The sequence below is a fragment of the Formica exsecta genome, unplaced genomic scaffold (genome assembly GCF_003651465.1).
Source record: "Formica exsecta isolate Colony F162 unplaced genomic scaffold, ASM365146v1 scaffold363, whole genome shotgun sequence".
NCBI classification, from domain to species: Eukaryota; Metazoa; Arthropoda; class Insecta; order Hymenoptera; family Formicidae; genus Formica; species Formica exsecta.
In genome coordinates, this window is record NW_021850877.1 from 981560 (window position 1) to 1005481 (window position 23922).

Sequence of the window (23922 nt, forward strand, 5' to 3'; positions counted from 1 at the left end):
CTATTCTTTTCAAATTGTATATATACATCAAATTAGTGAAAATAAGGATTTTTTAAAAACAAACACAGATATAATTGTATATTATTATTATTATCAGTATTATATTATAAATTCTATATATCACACATATAGATATATGTGTATATTTATTACAGCCATACTAAATATTGCAATGCTCTTATTTTTTTAATAAAAAATAAGGATTTTTTAAAATCAAACACAGATATAATTGTATATTATTATTATTATCAGTATTATATTATAAATTCTATATATCACACATATAGATATATGTGTATATTTATTACAGCCATACTAAATATTGCAATGCTCTTATTTTTTTAATAAATTTATAAAAGCATTATGATAAGGCTGCTGTTATACTTTCTTTAATAATAAAGCTTTGTATTATAAAAGTAGAAAAGAGAAAAGTGAGAAACCATTTGAAATCAAAATCTTTTGTACTCTTCTATATCCAACAAGTTTTTTTATACATATCGAATTATTAAATGATATGTATTACTAACATATTGTTTTCAGCCAAATTTTTCTTATATTCCTATATACGTATTTTAAATTGAGAAAGATGTCATCTAAATAAACAATATATATATTTATCTTCCATTTAGATTCAAAATCATAAAATATTTAAATATATCAATTCCTTTAATATATCAGATGTATCAATACCAGATTGTAAAAAAGTCTGATATATAGAAAATTGAAAAACTCTAGCATATTCATCTCTATGCAATAATTCTGTACTTGTCGGACATGTTGGTTCTTCGGAAAGAATGCACGCGCGCGTAAAATCATTACACATTCTTATTAGAAGAAGTTAAATGAGATTTTAATGTAATGGCACTTTGTTTAAACGCACCACTGATACTCAGTGAACGGGAACGCAGGCTTGTTAGACTATTTGTGGAACTACAACTGCTTAGACTAGTACTAGGTGTGAGATCAAAAATTGTTTGTACAGTAGATCTTGCGGATGTATAATCCGATGGTATTGATTCTGTAATGAAAGAAATACTAATTAATAAATAGTTCATATTTTTTAAGAGATTCTAAAATGTCAATTATCAAATTTTGTAAATTGATAATTCATATATAATTAATTGTGCACATTTACCAATTAAAGGTGTCTCATCGTATAAAGAGCCCTGTCTTTTATTGCTGATAAAAGAATTTCTTGTACTTTCAATGCTAGACACCCTTTGAACAACTTCCGCAGCATGTTTCCATCTCAAATGGTCATTAATATGGGCCGATAAAAGTGTCAACCATTTTTTAGCATCTTCCTTTGATTCAAATTTAATGGACAATAGTTTGTTGATGCTATTGCCAGAATTATTTATCAAAAGTTCTTTAGCGGACTTAGATAATCGAATGGATGTTCTCTACAAATACAGATGAAAAAATTATTTGAATTGAAATAATAAAATGACTATAGGAGATGTATAGATATATCTACAAAGTTGCCAACTTACTTTATTAATTGGTATGACATGCTCTGGATTTTGACCTTCTTCTGCATGTTTTTTCGATTCCCACATTTTTATATAAAAACCTTGCAAGCGTGTCCAATAATCTTGATCATCTATTTTTACATTGCTGATGCCCATTTCCTTGCTGATACAGTCTGGTTGTGCTGCCAATCGACAACAAAAGTGACCGAAAAGTGGCAAAGAGTGATATTTATGTTCTGGAAAAAAAACACGATTTAAATATTTTAAACACATGCCGAACTTTTCGTATTACTTACCGATATTATTAATAATTAGGTCATGCGTGTGAATGTTATCGTCCGTGTCATCTAGAGTCAATTTTGCACGAGCTACTAAGTCAAAGTGTGGCCCACTGAAAAAAAGTTTCTAATTAATATTATAAAAAAAAAATAACTTACGATTTGGCGGAACTGAATTCGTCACGAAGGGAGGCGGCGAGTTTTTTGCCAACAGTTTTCGAGATCGACGAGTGAATCGTCTTTTTGATTCTTCTTGGCGTGCTAGCGATACTTAAATCCTCTTGCAAAATGTGACTATAGATTTCTAAGACTAATTCAAATTCGGCAGGCACGTTGTTACTGGAAGCAAAGTTTATATATAAATACAAAGTTACATTATGTTTCTTGATTAGTATAATTATAAATACTTTAATTTATGCTTGCATCAAGTTAATAAATTCTAATTCACAAGGACAATGTGTATCAGAGTAGTTAAAACTTACAATATTAGAATATCGGGAAAACTGATATCCGTATGGGCCCTGTCAATAGGACACAATAAGGATGTATCGTGGATTTCCGTGCCTAATCGCGCTAAGCAAAATACAGCAAATCGACGATGATCTCCGCGATTCTTGAAGTGATCGGAATCTCTCCACATTAAAGGTATTCTAAGATCCGAAATCGATAGCTTGCCCGTAGTTCCAGGATTACTGAAAACAGATGCGTTATACTATTATTATTAGATATCGCTGTAGAAGGAAGATTACGTTTCGTTCTTTCTCTATGTATTCTTTCTGTTATTTCTACAAAAGAAAAAAAAAACGTGTTTACGAACCACGGCTTTTTAATAGATTCACGACGACGACTTTGCAATTCCGCCATGTAAACCGACATTCTCTCGTTCGATGTAAGCAACGCTTTGGCGGCTTCCAAGCTCTGGGCACGATGCTTTGCGGCCGCCAAAAGTCTCGCCGAGCCCTCTCTCATTTTGATTTCCACCTCGATCTTCTGCTCGAGATCATGCTCCTGAAACACATAATTCGTAGCATTTTAGCAACTAATTCGAAATAGTCGCTAATTTATTGATCATTCGCGAAAATCTTAATTCGAGATTTAAAGAAAACTATTCGGAAACTTTCAGATGTGGAATCGTACATAGCTCCGAAAAGCGCAATCTCGCCGCACAGGTGTCTGCAGGTGTTGAATATAACATGCGTAAACAAAAAAAAAAAAAAAAAAGAGAAAGAAACGACGGATAGTTACGATCGAAAAAAATCAAAGTATCAGCAATAAAACGACTGTCTGGCTAACACGTGGCCATCATACGTTCATAATATCGGGTTACATACCTAACGAAACGTTTTACATATTTTGCGAACGAATCATTTTACTCATTTTACGATCCTTCCTACGAGATATCCATAGACCGATTCACAAAGTTGTGATATGTTATGAACTTTACGATATTATTGTACTCAATATATAAAGAAGCAATAACCTGAGGGAGTGTAATCTTCTCATTCGTCGTTTTTTGAAATCTCGACATATAAAACTACTATTTTATCGTCACTTAACACACGCACACGATACGAGCGTGGATGAATGAAAATTCCACTTTACGAGGCAAGAAACAAACTTTGCGAAAGCGTAAATAAATCGGCGTGGTTTTCACAACGCTGGTAGCAGCACGCGGCAGAATCGGACTGAAATAACGACTCTTCGGGGAAGTGGCTGAATGCATGAGGGGATGACGTTCACCTCGTCAAATTGGCTCCTCCTTACGCTTCTCCTTCCACCCTCGGGGAACCATATTAACAACACGGAGTATCGATCCGCGTGGCTAGCTGAGTTTTATAGTCAGCGTGCACGAAATCACAAAGGTCTATTCTTGTGAAACAATTTATTCCACACATTTGTCTCTTATAAAATATTAGATATAAAATTCTTCCCTTGACAGTTTTTTATCGTATAACATGCGTATGAATTTTCATGATATCTCCGAATGAATCGTATAATCCAAAAATAACGAACGCATCAGTAAAATCAATAATGAAAATGATGATTCATTGCGCGCATCTAGCGATTTCGTATTCCATTGATGTTATGCGTGACACATCCTTTACCTCGAACTCGAGGTGTGCGCGTCGCGCCGGGTTCTATCAGGAATACATCATAGGTCACGGCGTATTCCTTTGCCGTTGGTCTCGAATAGAAATTTTGCAGCGACGCAAGGGTAATCGCGGCCACATTTAATCCCTGACCCCGGTGCTATAACGAGCCTTGATGAAACTCGTGATGCGCATTGTGTGACAAACGAGTTCACGTATAAGTACGACGTAACGCAATTCGCAATTCTCTTATATATCCCTATTTTTCTTCTGGTATACTTTACGACACGATACGTGTGTAAACGTTAACAAAGTTTTGTTTCGTTAGCATAAGATTCTTCTCCTTCTGTTTCATCTTGTTCCCTCGATCCTATTGTCCTTCATTTCTACATATTCCCCCTCGATTACTTTCTCTTGCGTTGCCAACGCTTTCTCGACATCTTGTCTGCCGAAAATAGTCGCCAGAAATCCAATACCCCGTGCGGTTGTGCCTGTAATAGTCGTCGCACGCGCGCGACACGCATCCTCTTTTCCTCTCTCGCGTAAATCGTCCAACACTCCATGCCTGATATTCGCGACAATTATGTAAGAAAGTCGTAGAAAATCGCGATTAATATTAAATTGTCATTCTGAAAATAATTAAAATAGTATAAATGCATATAAGTAATAAATGTGAATAAATATTCACTTTACATTTTTCGATATTGATTTGTTATACAACTTTCATCATATTAAGCGAATAGCGAATTTCATTTAAGATCACACACAGTATCCGTTACATTTTTATATACTTGAGATTTCAAATCCGTTTGACATTGCCATTTGTATATTCGACCGACGCGATATCACACACGACGTCTAAAAATACGGACAACTCGTGAAGAAACATCGGCTTCCGTGAAACGCGCTACGCAGCATCATATATACCGCTCACACGGTAAAGCTTCAACTCTTTATATAAATTTAAATCTCTTAATCATGGTTTGTTAAAGGCTCCATTAATAATATTAAAAAAAAAATTTTTTAAAGAAATTTTACCGCGTTTCCAGGAATTCTTATTCTATATATCTCGCGATCGACAATATTTTCTCAACTCCATTGCGTACAAATCCTACCTTCGAATTTCGTGCAATTTGTCGAACGTAATACAGATCCAAATCTTGGAAGACGTCATTCTTTCCCTGGAGGGTCGGAGTCCTCGATTGCATGCGGGTATCTTCGGCACTTATGACGTTGCATCCCTCGTCTCTCGATTTATTCGTATTACGCGGATTTAATATCGTCAAATGCGGGAAGCAGGAGTCCATTTTTCCTTTTTTTCTCAATATATGGTACTATTCGTCGTTCGATATCAATCTGTATAATCGAATATATATACCGAGATCACTCCAATTCCAATAACTTGTGAGCGGGATCGATATCGAAGACGCATATCGTATGCAGATGAACGATCATAGATCACAGGTCCACTCGAGCTGTATTTCCAATCTTCTAAAGATGCGTAAAATCTCGCGGAAAATTTGCCGCACGTGTTAACGAGCGAACAGCTTTGCACGAGCTGATTTTGCGAATGAATACACGTGGCTGATTTTTTCCTCGAAACCTTGACCGGAGATCTTAAACAGGAGCGAATGGAAGAGAAGGTTGTCTTGTTTCTCGCGAAAAAAATTTGAGTCAAGGTAGACGCGTCCCTCTGAAACTTTTTCATCCACTTCTATTTCGTTCAATACGTATATGCTTCTGTAAACTTTTTGACCTCTAAATTTTGCTTAAAACAATGAAAGAAAAAGAGATGCTATCACACATTACTCCGAGGACTATCTTCTTCCCGTCGAATCCTTGTCCTCTCGTTTAACGCAAGCGGCCTACACGATTGCGAGAGTAATCGCAAACAACGGATAGATTCGGCCGTCCTACGTTTTTCCGTTAGTTATACAAAATAACTCGTGACGATATACCGCCCCCGCGCGATACAACGTACGGGAGATGTCGTTTCGCCTTTCGTTTCACCAAGTACTCCAACTCGTTCGCCTTGCTCGCTTCTCCGCCAAATTTGTTCTCTTCTCCGCTTCCGGTTATAGTTGACGCCCAATCGTGTATCATGATTCACAGTCGAGTGAAAAAAGCGATGTTTCTTCGACGTTCTACACTTTTGTGGATTGTCTACTGGTTTTCGAGCGACGAGACATCTTCACGACACGTGAAGCTCGGGTATATCGTGCAATATCGTACGCGCGCGCGAGAAAATAATTATTATCGCGGGGCGATTTAATAAAGCCGGTTATAGCGCGACTAGATCAGACTAGATACAATGGACTCGTGCGAAAAATTTATTCCAGTGACACAAAAATGTTTGCGGTGCTATTAGTCGCGAAAAAGTGAAAAAAGGAGAGGAGCGAAAAGCACCGCGTTCACGAGAAACCCGACTAATACTGAATGACGCTCGACCATTCGACTGTGTAAGCATCAACAGGACGCACCAGTGCTACGCACCGCACGCGGTAAATCAGCATAGTGTGACAAGGGGGGAGAAGGGGGATGATGGGGGGAGGAAGAGGGGAAGGGACCACCGGCGTTAACCGACAATAGATTGAATAAGAGAGCGGGGCGAGTATGAGGAATCGCCCACGTCAAACGGCATCCGTCGACTTTTACATTTAACTTGTGTGCATTAGAGTAATTATCGCGTAATTATCTACGAAATAACTAACAGCGTGTGCGTTGTTCTCGAAAGTTTTTACAAACCCGCCAAATAGTGCTCGTACACACACATTTGTTTCATTCCAACAATGAATATTCTATTATCCATTAAATATATTAATTATTTCATTGCATTATTCTATCAATAATCATGGATAATTATTTTTTATTGTCGTTGTATAATAGTATATTTACTGACTATTATAATATATATATTAAGAAAGATCTGAGAAATGAAAATTATAGAATTGTTTGATCTTAACATCATTGTGTCTCTCCTGATATCTCTATGTGTGTATATGTGCACATTTTTTCATAATTAATGCATAATATAAATAAGACAAAATGTATTGCATGTTCCGCAAAACAAATATCCTCTTACAATTAGCAAAATCCACAAAATAGAATCCGTTAATATTTTTCCTGCAAATAAGATGAAGCACAGCTCTTTTCCTTGGTTATACAAACAACTCCAATCAATTATCTCTATAATTTCCATCTCTTAATATGTATAAAGAACATTTTCTCCCACGATGTATATCTGTGCGCATAAAATATAAGAGACAATACAGCATACATAATAATGTCTTTTATATCTAAATAAAAATCTGATATATTTATGAGAGCAATGTCAATGTTATAATTATAGTAAGAAAAATTATGCCAGTATACAGTTATAATTTTATAATTATATACTAGCATAATTTTTCCAGATGAGCAAGCATTCACATTTGATAAATTTGCCAAGCATAACCTATCTGATCATTTCATGTATTTTTTCACACGTTTCTTTCAAATAGATAGCGGATCTAATAAAATAAATCTAAGTCAATATTTATTAATCTCTGCCGGATAACAAGCTAAGAACGAATCTCACAATTAACGCAAAATGCAAAGTATTTTTAAAAGCAGTCGCAACAAACCGCGGTAATCGCAAAATCAGAAAAATTCATTAATTTGCACTCACCACATAAGTTCTTGCATTTCTAATGCTCTCTCGTCTACGAACTCTCGTTTGATAGTCATTTAAGCAGGACAAATAATTATTCTCCTTGTAAGAAACATTGTTTAACGACTTGCGTGACGTTTGAACGCTTTTTCTTCGCGGCGCCATTTTGTCATTCGAATTTTTTATGGCGAATGTGCACGGTTTACCACCGGTTCACCGTTAGGACCATAGACATATAATATATAGACATTCTATATGTCTATAGTTAGGACGCCGAATCAACACATTGTGAATTTTCATGAACTGAAATTAAAATGAAAAAGGATTTTATATTTAAGAAATAAATAATTATATAAAGATACAAAATTTCTAGTTCCTCTTATACATATTTTTTTTAAATGTCATGAAATATTTTAATTGAAGTTTAAATCGCGTTGCACATCATTGGACATCAGTTTAAAGAGACTAATAGAGAGAGGTAACAGGTGTGTATGTACATATGTACAAATATACTATACTACTCTCTTATATAGATGATGAATGAGAATATCTAGAGATAATTTTACAATTGTTGAAATTCTTAAAAACATGTATTTAATTAATACAATATATCGCATTTTGAATCGTTGATCAATCCAATTTACCGGGCTTTAAAGTATAATTTAAAATGATTCGAAAATGCGCGCATAATATTGCCAACCAAAAGTTAGGCAGTTTCAATATATTTATAATATATTTCATAAGCAAGACAGAGATTAGCTACAATATCATACATAATAATGAAAAATTTCAAATTTAGCCGCAAATGTGAATATGACTGAACTAAGGAAGAAGCCGTTTATTTCTTCTCTTTATCTTTATCTTTTTCCTTTTCCTTCTCTTTGTCTTTATTTTGTTGTAATGATCCGACAGCTTGGCGAACAGCTTCAGATTGTGGATCCACACCTGGTAAGTTCTCCAAAACAGATTGCAGAAAAGCAGGATCAGACATGACAGCTGCATAATCTTCTTCTACATCCATTGCTTCTTCTTTTTGCGATTCTAGTTCTTCTACATAGTGATAATAGAAGTGAGCGATTTCGGAATGACTATTAATACATTGATTTTACATTTATTAATCAAAGACTTACGTTGATCTTGCATGGACATTTGCATAGCGAAGGCAATTTGTTCTTCTTCTGTCATATTAGTAAAATCTGGTACATTGCCTCTGCATGGAGCAGTGTCATCAGCAGCGGCAGTTGAATCTTCTGCTCCTTCAAGAGACATAGCGAGAGCACGTTTTAGCATAGCCTCTTCATTGGGAGCTTCTTTTATGGTTTCCGGTTGCTTATTCGTGGTAGTCTCATTTGCTTGCGCGCGACGTGCCTCGTCTTCTTGCCGTTGCCGTTGTTCTTCCATAGAAACACGTAAAGCCTAAGAAAGATAAATCATACAATTTATAAAATCATCATTATTCTCGCAGGAAACACTAACAAGATGTGTTTCAGGTACTGACCAATGCAAGTTCGGGATCCTCGTTTGGATCGACACCAAATTCGAATGCAGCACTACCCATACCAGCTGCACCCATTCCATCTTCACCCTGGATTATAGGAGAAGAGATCAGAGCATCTGATAGATGTGGTCCTGGTGGAACAGTGACGAGATGACTTCCAGTGCCATCTTTACCATTCAACGCGTTCACGAAGGCTGTCAATACTTCATTATTGATACTCTCTTCGCCGAAACTTATGACATCAACATTCACTTTTTCCTTTTTCAAACGTTTGGCTAGTTTGACCAATTCCTTTTCATCAATGTCTATTGGACTTCCGATAAATGCAACAATACGCATTTTATGGTTTTTGCCTTGTCGATGCTTTAACGCTAACTAAAAGTTTTATAATTTTTAATGCACGTTTGATAGACATACTTGTAAAGTCAAGCCAAATAAGTTACACATACATGGGCAATCCTAATTCCTGTGATGAGACACAATTTTCCATTTGGTTGAACCTGATGGAGCTTGGATAGTATTCTGCCGACATCACTCGTGAGCGTTGCTAATACTTCAACGCTAAAAAGATAAAGACATGTACATTTAATATGCGATGAATGTTTACGTTCACGATAACTAACAATACATCTGAATCGTACTTAGCAAGAGTTATGAGGCCAACGTTGTTCTCAGGATTCGAACGAGTCTTGGAATGACACACCAAGTTGACAGCATCTTGCTGCGCTTGTAATCGAGTTGGTACGAAATCCCCGTTTCGCATAAAATCGCTGTTATCAACGCTGCACATGTTGAGATTAATTAGTTTAAGATTATTTAAAAATCACGTAAGAGTAAATATTTCAAAGGTTCATGTATATTTATAAGATTGTCAACGTCATTGTCATCACGCTAACCTCGAAATTTCAATATAGTTAACTGTATATAAGCGTATAGAATTAAATAAATGTTAAAACGTCCCATTTATAAAGTAAAACGATTTCGCAAATTCAATAGCAATATCGCCAGAAGCAATGGAAATGAAATGAAAGAAAAACTTACCATATCATCGTACTTTCCAGCACCATGTTGGATGGATCGTCTGTTGACTGCTTTATTCGACGCAAGAGGACGCGACAATTTAATCCAATTTTCATCAACTCACGTTCGCGTTGTGCGCATGCGTATATATATAATTTAAAGAGCAACAACTGGTCATGAATATTTTCTGAACTAGGTTTACAATACTTTACATTTAATAACACATTTAATTTTTACATCATAAATAGCAATTATAATCAACAGCTTTACATTGCTTCTTTCTTTTTTACTTTCTTTTTTTTGGTGATGCAACGTCGTAAAACAGCTGATTCGATCTGGAAAAATTTATATACATTGCATATTGCGTTCGATACCCGATATATGTATATATACACGTAGTAATAAAAATTAATAAGCGCGTTTTGTATTATTAATATTATTATTAGTTTATTAGATATTTTTAAAAATTACAAAATATATTTTACAGACTATTATCGATTCTCTTATACATACAGCGTTATATCCCTATTGGATATCGCAATATATGTATATAAAATAAAGATATTCTCGTTACATAATGTGCAATGCAACACTAAATATGAATTATTCGCAAAATAATATGACTTTATATGCATTCGTGGGTAAAAATAGATTTATCGCTTTCGCTGTTAATTATATTTTGCACACACACACACACACACACACACATGCACGCACTCATTTTTATTATTATACAATAATACAGACATTTTATTACGTATATGTATAAAAAGGTAACGATAATTCTCTACGTGGAATGTGGCTTAATTACGAGATTCGTAAAGACGAGGGTGGGTGAGGGTGGTGGTGTGGACGGTAACGAGCTATCGTCATTTAAAGCGAGCGACGAATATCTTGGCGCTTCGCTCGAGAAGACGGCCTGTTCGTAAGATGGCGGCAAATCTTCCCCCACAGCGGCCGACAAAGCGTGTAATTTCCTCGCTTGCTTCCTCTCGTCCAGAATGCGTAAAATAATCACGACCGGTCCTACCAGCAACATAATTGCTCCGATCGCTACCATGGTGACTGCCGTTGCCGCGCCGCCTTTATTAGAGAATTTTATCCTGTCACTATTGCTCCTCCAAAGACTACTATTCATCGCTTGATGGCCGGTGTTTTCGCGAGTAAAAGATTTCGGTTTGTTTTCCACGGAATTGAGATCCTTCCTTTTCGCATCACGATTCTCCTCCTCCTTGGATTCCGAAATGGATCCTATACGTGTGATGTTCTCTTCCGTGTGGATATTTTTTAAAATTTTGCTGAAGATGTGTTCCTCCCTATCGCGAGCTATCCTCAAGATTTTGCTCGACGCGCTTTTATTTTCAGGATGATCATCGATACGATTTATTTTCGTTAAATGATTTTCTACTCGCAATTTTTGTCCATCAATCGTTGAATTTTCAAAAGAATTTGATGGGAACAGGGCAGATCGTTTCTCTTCCGAAGCGATTTCAAACTCGTTTCTAATTGCGTTCAATTCAGGATAATTTCTATTATTTCGTAGAGACAATTCTGGATCTACGCGAATTATTATCTTCTCATTCCGATTGATCAATTGTTGCTGGGCGGATGCTATGGCAAGATCATATTCATTTTCGGCGCTTTTTATAGACGTGATGGATTCAATAGACAAACCGATCGATGAATTTGTCTGGAAAAAATAAAAAATATATATTCTAGATAATTTCACTTATATGATTAATCACATATATTAATCGAGTTTCAGTTACTTCGATAATGTGGCCAGTTTCCAGCATTCTCTTCCGCAAAATACTAACGCCTTTTTGAAGAAGGATAATACCGACTGCGTTCCAGATGACCAGATGTAATATAATGATTATTCTTGAGGCCCATCTGTTTGTTCTCAAAGTGAGGGACATTACGACAACATCACATTGGCAATTAGTCGGAAGTCAAGGCGTGACACTTTTCACACACTTGCTGCTCCTTTCTCCACTATAACTAAGCAACATTTTCGTCATGATATATTCACCGCTCGGATCTCGCTGCAGACGATGAGTGACATATATCTAAAATGTTAAAAGAATACCGCAGGATCTAACAATTTCAATATTCATATATCAAGATTAAATATATTAGTTCTATACATGACTTTAAAGCCTCAATTAATCATTCTTGCATGGCATAAATATAAAACGACCAAATTATATAATCTATAAATTATTCAAAAAAATATATATTTGTCATTTTATATATAATAATTAATTTAAAATACATAAGCTATAAAAACGATACGCTTAGATATATTTCGCAAAATAAATATCATAGGTGCATTTTATTCTTGGATAATATTTTTATTCGATTTAACATTAATTATTAATTTTATTGCAGATACAAAAGTGATACAGTAGAACTTTTATTATCCGAATTAGCCGGAAAACAAAGTTTGAATCGACTTTTCCAGATAATCAAACAATTGTGTTTTAAAGTAAAGAAAGTTTATTTATTATATTAGATATATTCTGTGTGTGTATGTGTGTGAATGCAAATATGCCAATAATTTTAATTTTACTTCTTCATTCTATTTTCTTAGTATTTCTAAGCTATTGTAGTTTACACATGTTTCTTAACATAATTGTGTTTTATATAGAGAGATGTTTTTTTTTTTAATGCTTTGTACAACGTATATATATTATCTAAGACCTACTTGATGGTATATATATATGATGTATGTACATGCATTTAAACTCTTATACTTGCGTAATTTGTGACATATATTAACTTTTGTTTCCTGACACTGTTCAAATAATCGAGCGTTCATTTGATTAATTATGATGTTCGAATAACAGAGGTTCTACGGTATATATTTGTTTTACGTACAACACGCGCAGATAATTATTTTGAATCTCGGAGAGGCACTAATTTATGCATGCTTGAACACATGAGGTAATCTTTGAGACACTATATGGTGGCAAAATATTCCGAGAAAAATATGGAAATTTTTATAACGTTACTATAGCAATTCACGGTTGAGCGGCATGAACAGTCGTCCTAAGCGCAGCACGATTACGACTTATTTGCCCAGTTATACGCGACGGGTCGCAGAGAGCAATAGCGAATGACTCATTTCCACTACCTTGCACCATCCCGTTATCCCGTAACGCTTTATACATACAAAACATGACGACCCTGAAAAATTGATGCCTCGCACTAACAAGCATATATATCGTGGTAACAACATTATTACTCGACATATTATCCGCATTGCATATGCGAAATAATGCGCATTATTTGTGTAGAAATAGATTGCGCTTGATATCGGTTACGTCGCGTTAAATTTGCGTAAGAAAATTTACTGTTTACCGTTTAAATTTCTGTTTTTATATGTCAATGGATATATATGTACTACACGAGATATTCGTAAAGTAAAATAACGCGTGCGTTGGATAATAGCTGTGAAATACGAAAAATATAAATAATAAATACGAAAATAATATTATTATTCTAATTTTTAATAATATTAGGTTCTAATTTTTAAAGCGTTCTATTAAAGAAGACATAAAGGAATATGGAGACAGATTCAAATGCAATCGCATATAGTTTTTGTATTCAATAATTCTTTTCCGGCGATTGCAGATAGTGGTGTCATCTAATGTACAACAGGGCAAATCAATGAAAGATGTAAAGCCTGCAGCCTGCAGAGCGCCATGTGCAGCCACATTCAGTCATAGTCATGTCAGAAGCGAACAATTTTGTACTTGTGACTCGTCGAAGAAAACAACGTAACCCAAAGAAAAATTTGTGCGGAGACGTGACTGCTCAGTGCGTGGCTACGCAGAACTGCGAGATCAATCGCGAGCTTCTCCTTCGGTAAGCCGTGTCTTGTTTCGCGAACAACGAAACAGGTTTAATTACCTAATCTCTGACTCCCTTTAACCCGAGTTAACCCCTAATCGCAATACGTTTTACGGCGATTTTCAGCACGTTAGGCAACACGCTAATCGAGGTCAGAGATACATCGTTTACCAAGTTTGTTCTTAGCAAGCTGACGGAGTCTCTAACCGTCCTAGACTCTAACGGTATTTCCGAGATAGTCTGCTACGGGTTAGGACGATTCTCGCAGTATAGGTCGTCGAGATGTCAATTGGCGCTTCTGCTGTGCTTGAAGGCGCGATACGTGAACGCTCGCGTACACGTGTACGACCCAGTGTTTTGCCCCGAGGAAGTGCAAGTTTTGCGTGCTCAGGGTCTAGAGATTATAGAGAGGAACGAGGAGGGCAAGCGTATAATTCACCGAGATAAAACGACTCTCGTATACATGCCGCATTGCTCGCGGCAGTTGACCAATAATTTTCTTTACGCAAACTGGGGAGTTGGATTAAGCAATTGCATTCTGCTCGCTAATAGCTTCTCAGGGATAGTTGACAATTGCTTGCACAGGGATGTACTGAATATGGCAGGTTACATATTGCGCATTCGACCTTATGTTACAGAAATTCAATTGGAAAATTCCTTCGCGTACGAGGAAGTTTTCAACGATCTTAGCATTCATATCTTTACCAAACAAGATTTGCTTAAAGCTCCGGCAGATTTCTGGAATTCTAGAGAGGAACCACAATATTTAACAGACGACGTGGAATTTATTGCAGCTGCACGGTGATAGTTAACATTCAACGTGCATTGTGTAATTATTTTCTTTGGTTCTCGTATGTCGATTTATAACATAGAACATAGACTGTTTTTGTACGACTAATGGCTTAATTCACTTTTAGAATACAGCGACAATGAATAGTAATATCGAAATTGTTCGTTCTCTCGCGCGAGAACTACGTCGAGTCTCGCAGAATAAGAGTATGAAAGAGAATGCAATGTTACAATATATCATGGAACAAGCGCATGCTCATAAAGAGACATCTCAAGTTTTGTGTAAAGCAAGGGAAGAATTGAAGAATTTAGCGGAGACATATCTTTGTTATGTGAAATCTCAACAAACATGTAAAGATATTCATAAACAATATGCTGGTAAAGGTGAACGTAGTATAAAAGAAACAGCAGATCTTGTAGGTTTTAAACTACCTCATGATCCAAAATAAAATGGATATAAATAGAAATATTTAAAATATTATTAGTGCGATACAAGTATTCTTGTTCTCTTGCTTGTACATTTGCCTATCTTTATTGTATTTCTGTAAAGATAATCTATAAATGAAGATTTTAATTAAAGATTATCATACTAAATCTGAATTTATTTTATGCAACATATTTCTCTATACATCTCCCTTTTTTACAAAAATACAAAATTGTATCATTGTAATAAATATATTTCTTTTAATTTTAGTGTTTAGGAATTATAAATTATACATTAGAATATTGGGCGTTTCTATTCGATCATAAGAAATTGACTTATAATATAAAAATATAAAAATATATTCCTATAATGAGAAAATAATACATGTGTGTTTTATCTTGAAAATGACTATCGTGATGCAATTTAGGCCAAACATACATCACAATTTTTAAAAAATTTATACTGATTATCATTCAGGAATATTGCTTACGTATACATTTTGCAATTGTAGACAACTGCATATTACTCGTGCCTTCGTAAATAGTGCCAATTTTCGAATCTCTAAAGTATTTCTCTTGCGGGAAGTCTGTGGTAAATCCAACACCTCCCATAAAGTCTATGCACTTTGCAGTGATACGTAGCGCAGTTTCTATATAATAACATATATTATTCTTTTGTTCATGTTTGAATTTATAAAAAAGAACTTGAGATTGGCAAATTACGTACCAGATGCGACTAATTTGGCCATAGCCGCTTCCTTCATAACGTTCTTTTTAGCGTCTACTAATCTAGCCGCGTTATAAACGAGCAATCTGGCACATTCGAGTTCAGTTGCAACTTGAGCTATTTGATGTTGCATCGACTAAACAGATTTCATATTGGAAACAGATTATTTCTCAGATGACGATCTAACGAAAAATAATAAACAGATTCTTAATCGTACCTGGAATGAGAAAATGTCATGTCCAAATTGCTTTCTTTCCAATGTGTAGGGTATAGTCGCATCTAGGCATCCTTGTGCAATTCCGATCATTTGTGCTCCTATTCCGATTCTACCTTCGTTGAGGAATCCAGCAGCATATTTGTATCCATGTCCAAACTCGCCCAAGATATTGCTTTCAGGTACCTACAGAATAAAAATATTAAAATATATATAATATTAGTTATAATAAAATAAATAATTGATTTTATATATTTATATTTGGTAAGAGAGCAATATATCTCTATATATTCACATATACAGATATGTACAAAGAGCTTTATTATATTACCTCTGATACGTACCCTAACATTGTCAAAATGAATCATGCAAGTTCCGGATGCCTTAATGCCTAATTTTTCTTCGGGTTTAGCAACTGTTAAACCAGGCGTGTCGCGGTCCACGAAGAAAGTTGTGATGCCGCGATATCCCTGTTTTAATTAAAAGAATATTGCATCAATTGATTTTTTTAAGCTTTAAATAATGTATTCTTATCGGTTTTTTTTTTACCAAGTACATAAGGATTTACTCACCGCGGAAGGATTCGCATTAGCAAAGACCAAAAAAACTCCCGCTATATCCGAATTTGAAATCCACATTTTTGTTCCATTAATAATGTAATCAGAACCATCCTTTTTTGCTTCGGTCTTGAGGGAAAAAGCGTCCGATCCTGAACCAGGTTCCGTTAGACAAAAACTCCCAGCCTAAAAAAGATATATATACTTTAAATTATTTTATTTCTTTAGAGACCTACATATCAGGAACAATAACGTATTTTTTTTCAACTTACGTAGTTTTGTGCTAATTTAGGCAAATAGATTTGCTTTTGATCTTCGGATGCAACTTTAATAATCAGCGAATTCACCAATGTGTTATGGATATCTACAAGAGCAGCTACCGCTCCATCGACTTTAGCAACTTCTTCGATAGTTAAAATGGTACTCATAAAATTGCTACCTGCGCCGCCGTAATCTACTGGAATTTCCAGACCCATTAACTGAAATTGACAAAGAGAGTTTCAGATATTAAATATAATTTAATATAACATATCTCTTTATTTTATTAATATACTAGAATATTAAAAAATGCCCTATATTATGCAAAATAATGGTTGAAAAGATTGGTATTATATAGTAAAAAACACTGATAAATGATCTTATTATTAAACATTTTATGAAATTCTATAGAATTAATTTTTTCTTTTATTGTTAGCAAGAGAGAGCAGCGAGCGAAAAAGTTTCAAAATTTATTTTGTCCAATATATTATTTATATATGAACTATTATCCACATGTTGATTACATTGTGAAACAAATTTAATTAACATGTATATTACAAAAAAATAAAAGAAGATATTTATATACATATTATCATGAAATCTTTGTGTCTTATTGTTAGTATGAGCTGCATAAAGATACGAGAGAAACAAGAAATATCTGTCCTCGTTACAAGTTGCGTAAAGACGAGATATTTTTTATCGCCTTGTATACATATGTATATTGTGTAAAAACATGATATACATGTGCAGGAGCAATAAAAAATATTTTGTTCTCGTGCAGTTTGTAATGAAAAAGCATATCTTTTTTCTTTATCTTTTCCAATTTGTTAATTTAACGCATTAAATGCGTTTTTACGCGATAATGCATCAAACATTCGTAAGGCGCATTTGGCATTATCATATTTATACAATAAATTTCGTAATCGCGACCAGATAAATACAATTTTAGATTTTAATGATTGGAAGTCTGAATATCTTTACTTATCGAAACTTGCAATATGCGGCTAATAAAAACTAACAGATTCTGTGAAATACATCAGTATATATAACGTGTCCTCGGTTTTGTCGATGAAATTGTGTCAGTATATTTTATAAGTAAAAATAAAGAAAAAAGATATTAACAACATTCACGTATATTTTATTAAAAGATCATGCGAATTATGTAAAATACGTACGCAAGAGAAAAGAAAAAGAGACAGTTTCTCGTTTCAAAATATCTATTCGTTTGTCAACACAAGATTAAATATCTGTCCTCGTTACAAGTTGCGTAAAGACGAGATATTTTTTATCGCCTTGTATACATGTGTATTGTGTAAAAACATGATATACATGTGCAGGAGCAATAAAAAATATTTTGTCCTCGTGCAGTTTGTAATGAAAAAGCATATCTTTTTTCTTTATCTTTTCCAATTTGTTAATTTAACGCATTAAATGCGTTTTTACGCGATAATGCATCAAACATTCGTAAGGCGCATTTGGCATTATCATATTTATACAATAAATTTCGTAATCGCGACCAGATAAATACAATTTTAGATTTTAATGATTGGAAGTCTGAATATCTTTACTTATCGAAACTTGCAATATGCGGCTAATAAAAACTAACAGATTCTGTGAAATACATCAGTATATATAACGTGTCCTCGGTTTTGTCGATGAAATTGTGTCAGTATATTTTATAAGTAAAAATAAAGAAAAAAGATATTAACAACATTCACGTATATTTTATTAAAAGATCATGCGAATTATGTAAAATACGTACGCAAGAGAAAAGAAAAAGAGACAGTTTCTCGTTTCAAAATATCTATTCGTTTGTCAACACAAGATTGATATTGTCGGGAAATTTATTTTGTTACTCTGTGAATTTTGTTTTGATTTTGCTTATATAATCTCAGTGAATGCTATATTATTTCTTTCTATTAGAGTGTTCTTTTATTTATTGGTCGTTAAGAAATCGTCTCGCGTCAAGTAATGTCGACAAGACCGGCTGTGTATATAAGCTACGTTGATCACTTTCAATGACTTTAATATATTCACTGTTCGTTCCTTTATTTTTTTACTACCTTTATCTTTTAGTCCATATTCATCATTATGCATTATATTCTGTTTCTTATTTAAATCCGGATGAATAATACGATGCATTTTTTATTTATTTATTTTTTTTGTATATTTAAAAAGGCAAATATTCTTTTTTTTTTTTTTAATTGTATTATACATATAAATATATAAATAATATTATTATGATTTATAAAAAAACATGTCAATGTTTAAGTATTACACACACAAGAATATATATAAATGATATGTCCCCTGTAGACGCGCGCGTATGTAAATAAGTAATAAATATGATCAGATAAACAGTTTTGATAGGTGTTATGAACCTTTTGTTTGTTTATTACTGAGACAAATTAATCGATAAAAAACAAAAAAAAAAAGAATTCTCTATATATAAACACATTCGATTTAAAAACCTAATTCGATCTAATTATCCAAATTATTGTTTTGAAAAGACTTACGCCGTTCTCGAATAGTGTTTTTAAGAGATGATCATCTATTTTCCCCTCCTTTTCCATTTTCCGTACCAGTGGAGCAATTTCCTCTTTAGCCAGTTTAGCGACTGAAAAATAAAGATATATGATATTTACGAATTGATATGTTGCAATGAAATAGACTTTCGCAAATCGACTAGCTTGTTTATCGTTTTAGAGTAAAACTGTGATAATAAATGATTAGTATTCTTACCAGTTTCTTTCATCATAAGTTCATCATCCGTAAATTGCGTCAAAGGAGTTGGACAATGATTGAGTCTTGACATACATAAATGTACTCCTCGCGTTTGCGTCAATCTTTTTGGTATCTATAAAAAAAAAAAATATATATATATGTGTGTGTGTGTGTGTGTGTGTGTGTGTGTGTGTGTATAATCTACTATTTTTTCTAATACACATACGAAATATGTTTGTTATTAAAAAATACATATTTCCTGTTTCTCTTGTATTAAAAAATATACTGATAAACATGTGCGTGCGTGCAGAAAATTGATACATCTGGTCTGTCAATTGTCATAATCAGCCATTTAATCTTAGGAGTAGGACATAGCATTGCACATTCAATTATGTATTCACAATGAATATTTTCAATAAAAATAAAAATGTTATGCCTAATAAAATTATAATGTTATCCTTGATGTAATATATAGTACAAATAAATGCTAAGTAGTTGAAATTAATATTAGAATCTTTCTCTCGATATACGTACATCTGAAAACTTTTGCAAAAATCGATGAAATTTATTTATTATTTCATTATAAATTTTTCTATGTAACTAAAATTTTAAAAAGTATTATAAAGGGATTATTTATGCTCACGCGTACTTCACGGAAGATTGATCTGAGTATAGGCGCGTTCATGCTTGTATGTGTGTCTTTCGGCTCGTTTATGTGAAGAATATGCCCGACGATGTAGGTGCTTCGCAGGCTAAGTTAACACTGACTAAGACTATTTGGTGTGGATCGGTTTTTGTCGTTCCGTGCCGGTCGAGAGGAGCCGATCTGGATTGTGCAGTGGTGTGCGTACAAAACAGGTTGTTGCGTAATAAAGAATGTAGAAGTTAATCACATCAGACCAGCTCCAGTGCTCTGCCAATCTGTTGAAAGTATTTGCTCCATCATTTTTTATGTGATTTATTATATGCGTCAACAATAATTGGCTTTTTATCCATTCATGTTTATGCCTTATACTTATCATGAGCACTACATATAGTTATCAACATGAGCACGATTGTTCCAAGATACATATCTATAGTCAAGAGAAAGAGAAACGATCTTCTAATTGACGGCAGATAAGGCTAGAATTTTTCTTTTATTTGATAAACTTTTCATTTTTGTGGAGCTATTATATTATGAAATTTCGTTATCGCAATGATTGCTTTATCTGTCGACGATAGCTTAACAGTTCTGTGTACAAAACTTTTCCTATTTAGAGTTTTATAAATGATATTTTTAAATGTAGATTAATTATCAATTGGGAAATTATTTTTGAAAGCATTTAAATAGTTCACGATAAATAGCACAACAAGCGAGATATTATATATTTAATATATTAGAACTATTGTCGAAATATTTGTTACATACTTGTATACTATTTTATGTGCATACCTTTTTAATTGATTTTGTGAGAAAAAATAGAATTCGTCATTTTATATGATGCGCAGATAATATACGAATGATGTTTTATATTAATTGTATTGATATCTATCGATTAAGGACAGATTATTTTAAAAATGAAGAAAGATAAAAGTTGGATTCATTTTACGATCATATACTTGCTCTTTCGTGCTCTTCTGAAATACATATAAAAATATTAAATTTTATATATAGTATTATATACATATCTATAATGTTTCTCAAAACAAAACAAAAAAATGGTACATATATTTATTACTCGACGATACTTCATTAGACGATCGTTTAGATAAATTATATGCATACATAAAAAAGTTTTTATAAGAGTTTTTATAAGATGTAATCGAGATCATTTTAGAATTCTGGTTCATATAATTCTATTTTTTATATTATATCACACACGAATATATATTATAAAATAATCGATTTTTATAGTAAAGTAGATGTAACAATCGCATATGTATATATATACGTACCATCCCATTAAAACAATTTTTCGTATATCGATTCTTTTACATCGATTATTTTACAAAGAAATCGATCTGAATCGACGATTCTTGGCGATCAATCGTGCTGGCAATTATCTCCCATTCAAATTTGAAAAATGAGGGTCTTTATATATCTTTTTTTCCATCTATCAAAGAAAAAGGGGTGATAGGATGATTGGCATCCAAGACGAATATATTTATTGAATTTTAAGGGAAAAGAAATGAAAATATGTTGGCAATCCTGTCCGCGAATGTGGACAATCGACGATAGGTGGCGATAGATCGCTGGCAGTTTATTTTAGCGGCCATCTCGTATACTCTATCGCAGTTGGTTCATGGACCATTCGTGAGATACGTGCGGCGTTTACCTGGAAACTGTCCAGTGACCAGTCATCAGTTATCATCGGTTTCTCGAGGATCGCGACGACGTCGCGACCGATCCCGTGTATAGCGTGCGAAACGAAAATCGGGATATCAACTATGCGAGTTTTCGCAGGTCTCGGAGAAGAGATAAAACGCTCGTAAAAGGACCGTGGGTATTCGGTGAGATCGACAGTTTATCGACGCCGGATCCGCATCGAGTAATTGAGATCGGGCGAAGTGCGGTTTATCAATGAGCGGACAATAGATATATATTCGGACAGAGTCGGGAGTCGACGCGGGAGATCGGCAAGCGTCAGGCCAGGCCCTGGAACGTCGTCAGGCGGCAGAAACGGAGGCGGCGGGTGTAGAGGCGGTGGCGGAGGCGGGGAAGCTGTTCATCGAACGGAACAGCCGCGCGCGCGGTGTGATACGGACGGGCGAGCTGTTGTACGGTTCGTGAAACGGGCACGGGCACTATCTCGAAAAGGGAGGAGGAGGAAGCGGCTAGGCGACGGCGATCCCTTTAGGTTGGTAAGTCAAAATACTTATAAAGTCGCATCTCTCTTTATTCTCCTCGCTATTGAATATTCGAGCAACGACTCCGCGAGCCACTTATCGTCAGACCTCAATTTTTTCGTCGCGCTTTCTCCCTCGTGAGGGAGCGCTCGCTCTCGTCGTTCTTCTCGACGCGCCCGTTACTCTCGGTTCGCGCCCGACAATGAATGACGTAGCGCGAGGGGTGTGTCGACGTCGGACCGATGCCACTACTAATTCGACGCGGATTACGATACCACGCGACTCCACCGCTTTCTCATTGTCGTTGTCAGACATTTGCGAGTATACGCGCGGCGACGCCCGATCACGGAGTCTCTATTCTCCGCGTCCTTCCGCGCGTCTCTTCCGCACGCATTCGCCGATTCCAACGATCGAAATCTAAATTCGCTCCCCCCGCCCCGAAATGTCGCCATTTGCATCATCCTCTGTGTCACTGTCCGTAACGCGAGCTACCCCGTCATACCATTATCACAAATTCTTATCGACGATAAGTGGGACGATTTTCTTCGCGAGCAACGCTTGGGTTAAACGTTCCGCTTGGCTAATTATGTGAACTCGTTCGGGATTGTCTGTCGAGCGACAGGTTTCGTTGTATTGTATGTCGGAAATAATTTTACATATATCGTCTCGGTGATCAATTTCCAATAGAATTCCAATGTAACACAATTGCGTGTCACTGTGGACGGATGGATAAAGACACCGGCGATTTGTCATCGGCGTGTTTCGATAATTTTGATAGTGACCTTTTCACAAAGGTCAATGCAATAATACATTCGAGAGCTTTTACTCGAGCTCGAGACAGTCGCTTTAATCGTAGTAAGCGTCTATCTGACAGAAACGGTGAAATACGAGTATAATGTGTACACGCGATATAAAGATATATACGTCGCTCACGCAATATATAATTTAGTGAGAGTTCAATAGTCGACGACGTGTTCTGGGTATAATCGATTCTCTATTGCTTCTCTTTATCACTATCATTTTCGTCTCTTATAATTGATAGCGACTCTAGAATGCGTTGCTCGTTCGCTACGACGAACGTAATCTGCGATTAGCTATGACGTCATTGCGTAAAGTGTCCGTCGTCGCTGCCGGTCGGACGCCAGTTGATGATAAACCCCGTTTACGTGCTCGTTTTGGCGTATGATGTCAGTGTTGAAGCAAAAAAGGAAAAAAAAAAAAAAAACCTTTCCGCGATACGAACGTAAACTCCCGTATTTTTAATTGAATGGAAAGATTTATTATTATCGCGATTATATTATCGATGACTCATGCTGCTCCGTTGCTCGCTTACACAATATAGGTATTCGTTTACGATACCGTTTGCCCTATGTCAATAACCGGCGAATAACCGGAGATTCACAAGAATTCACGACATTAAAGAGCGATCGATCGATATGAATTGAAAGACTGGTTGATTGACGTTACGATATAAAAACTCGAGGTAAAATTTGAATGGCTCTTCCGGCCGAAAACCCGTTGTACTTTTCGCGGATCCGTAAA

The 23922-nt window shown here is 35.0% G+C and overlaps 5 protein-coding genes across 11 annotated transcripts; 1 reads left to right on the forward strand and 4 right to left on the reverse strand.

The window, feature by feature from the left end:
* Positions 1 to 232: 232 nt before the first annotated feature.
* Positions 233 to 7925, reverse strand: LOC115239061 (rhotekin-2-like). Of its 3 annotated transcripts, none has more exons than XM_029813387.1 (8): positions 4956 to 6323; positions 2568 to 2758; positions 2233 to 2442; positions 1910 to 2089; positions 1769 to 1863; positions 1494 to 1708; positions 1136 to 1403; positions 233 to 1018 (listed from the first exon to the last, which is right to left on the reverse strand). In XM_029813387.1, exons 1-8 carry the CDS (start codon positions 5145 to 5147, stop codon positions 816 to 818), a joined length of 1554 nt encoding a protein of 517 aa, XP_029669247.1. In that variant the 5' UTR covers positions 5148 to 6323; the 3' UTR covers positions 233 to 815. The 3 variants fall into 3 exon arrangements, with proteins under 3 accessions (XP_029669247.1, XP_029669249.1, XP_029669248.1); XM_029813389.1 differs by lacking the exon at positions 4956 to 6323 and adding an exon at positions 3231 to 3462; XM_029813388.1 differs by lacking the exon at positions 4956 to 6323 and adding an exon at positions 7508 to 7925 and having other exon boundaries at positions 234 to 1018.
* Positions 7926 to 8072: 147 nt separating this feature from the next.
* On the reverse strand, positions 8073 to 10186 carry LOC115239065 (26S proteasome non-ATPase regulatory subunit 4). Its single transcript, XM_029813394.1, has 6 exons — positions 10029 to 10186; positions 9629 to 9769; positions 9437 to 9548; positions 8988 to 9362; positions 8620 to 8905; positions 8073 to 8539 (listed from the first exon to the last, which is right to left on the reverse strand). The coding sequence occupies exons 1-6, from the start codon at positions 10121 to 10123 to the stop codon at positions 8328 to 8330; spliced, it is 1221 nt and encodes a 406-aa protein (XP_029669254.1). The 5' UTR covers positions 10124 to 10186; the 3' UTR covers positions 8073 to 8327.
* A 241-nt stretch (positions 10187 to 10427) lies between these two features.
* On the reverse strand, positions 10428 to 13147 carry LOC115239067. Of its 4 annotated transcripts, none has more exons than XM_029813397.1 (3): positions 13022 to 13147; positions 11777 to 12076; positions 10428 to 11697 (listed from the first exon to the last, which is right to left on the reverse strand). In XM_029813397.1, exons 2-3 carry the CDS (start codon positions 11924 to 11926, stop codon positions 10795 to 10797), a joined length of 1053 nt encoding a protein of 350 aa, XP_029669257.1. In that variant the 5' UTR covers positions 11927 to 12076; positions 13022 to 13147; the 3' UTR covers positions 10428 to 10794. The 4 variants fall into 4 exon arrangements, with proteins under 4 accessions (XP_029669257.1, XP_029669258.1, XP_029669256.1 ...); XM_029813398.1 differs by having other exon boundaries at positions 12888 to 13067; XM_029813396.1 differs by having other exon boundaries at positions 12790 to 13047.
* A 34-nt stretch (positions 13148 to 13181) lies between these two features.
* On the forward strand, positions 13182 to 15248 carry LOC115239068 (SRR1-like protein). The gene is made up of 4 exons (XM_029813400.1): positions 13182 to 13349; positions 13644 to 13877; positions 13989 to 14691; positions 14780 to 15248. Exons 2-3 carry the CDS (start codon positions 13741 to 13743, stop codon positions 14665 to 14667), a joined length of 816 nt encoding a protein of 271 aa, XP_029669260.1. The 5' UTR covers positions 13182 to 13349; positions 13644 to 13740; the 3' UTR covers positions 14668 to 14691; positions 14780 to 15248.
* LOC115239064 (short/branched chain specific acyl-CoA dehydrogenase, mitochondrial-like) lies at positions 15239 to 20349 on the reverse strand. 2 transcript variants are annotated; one of them, XM_029813391.1, is made up of 9 exons: positions 20198 to 20349; positions 19573 to 19687; positions 19347 to 19447; positions 16845 to 17051; positions 16588 to 16758; positions 16360 to 16485; positions 16019 to 16201; positions 15802 to 15937; positions 15239 to 15724 (listed from the first exon to the last, which is right to left on the reverse strand). In XM_029813391.1, the coding sequence occupies exons 1-9, from the start codon at positions 20237 to 20239 to the stop codon at positions 15549 to 15551; spliced, it is 1257 nt and encodes a 418-aa protein (XP_029669251.1). In that variant the 5' UTR covers positions 20240 to 20349; the 3' UTR covers positions 15239 to 15548. The 2 variants fall into 2 exon arrangements, with proteins under 2 accessions (XP_029669251.1, XP_029669252.1); XM_029813392.1 differs by having other exon boundaries at positions 20204 to 20348.
* Between the last annotated feature and the right edge of the window lie 3573 nt (positions 20350 to 23922).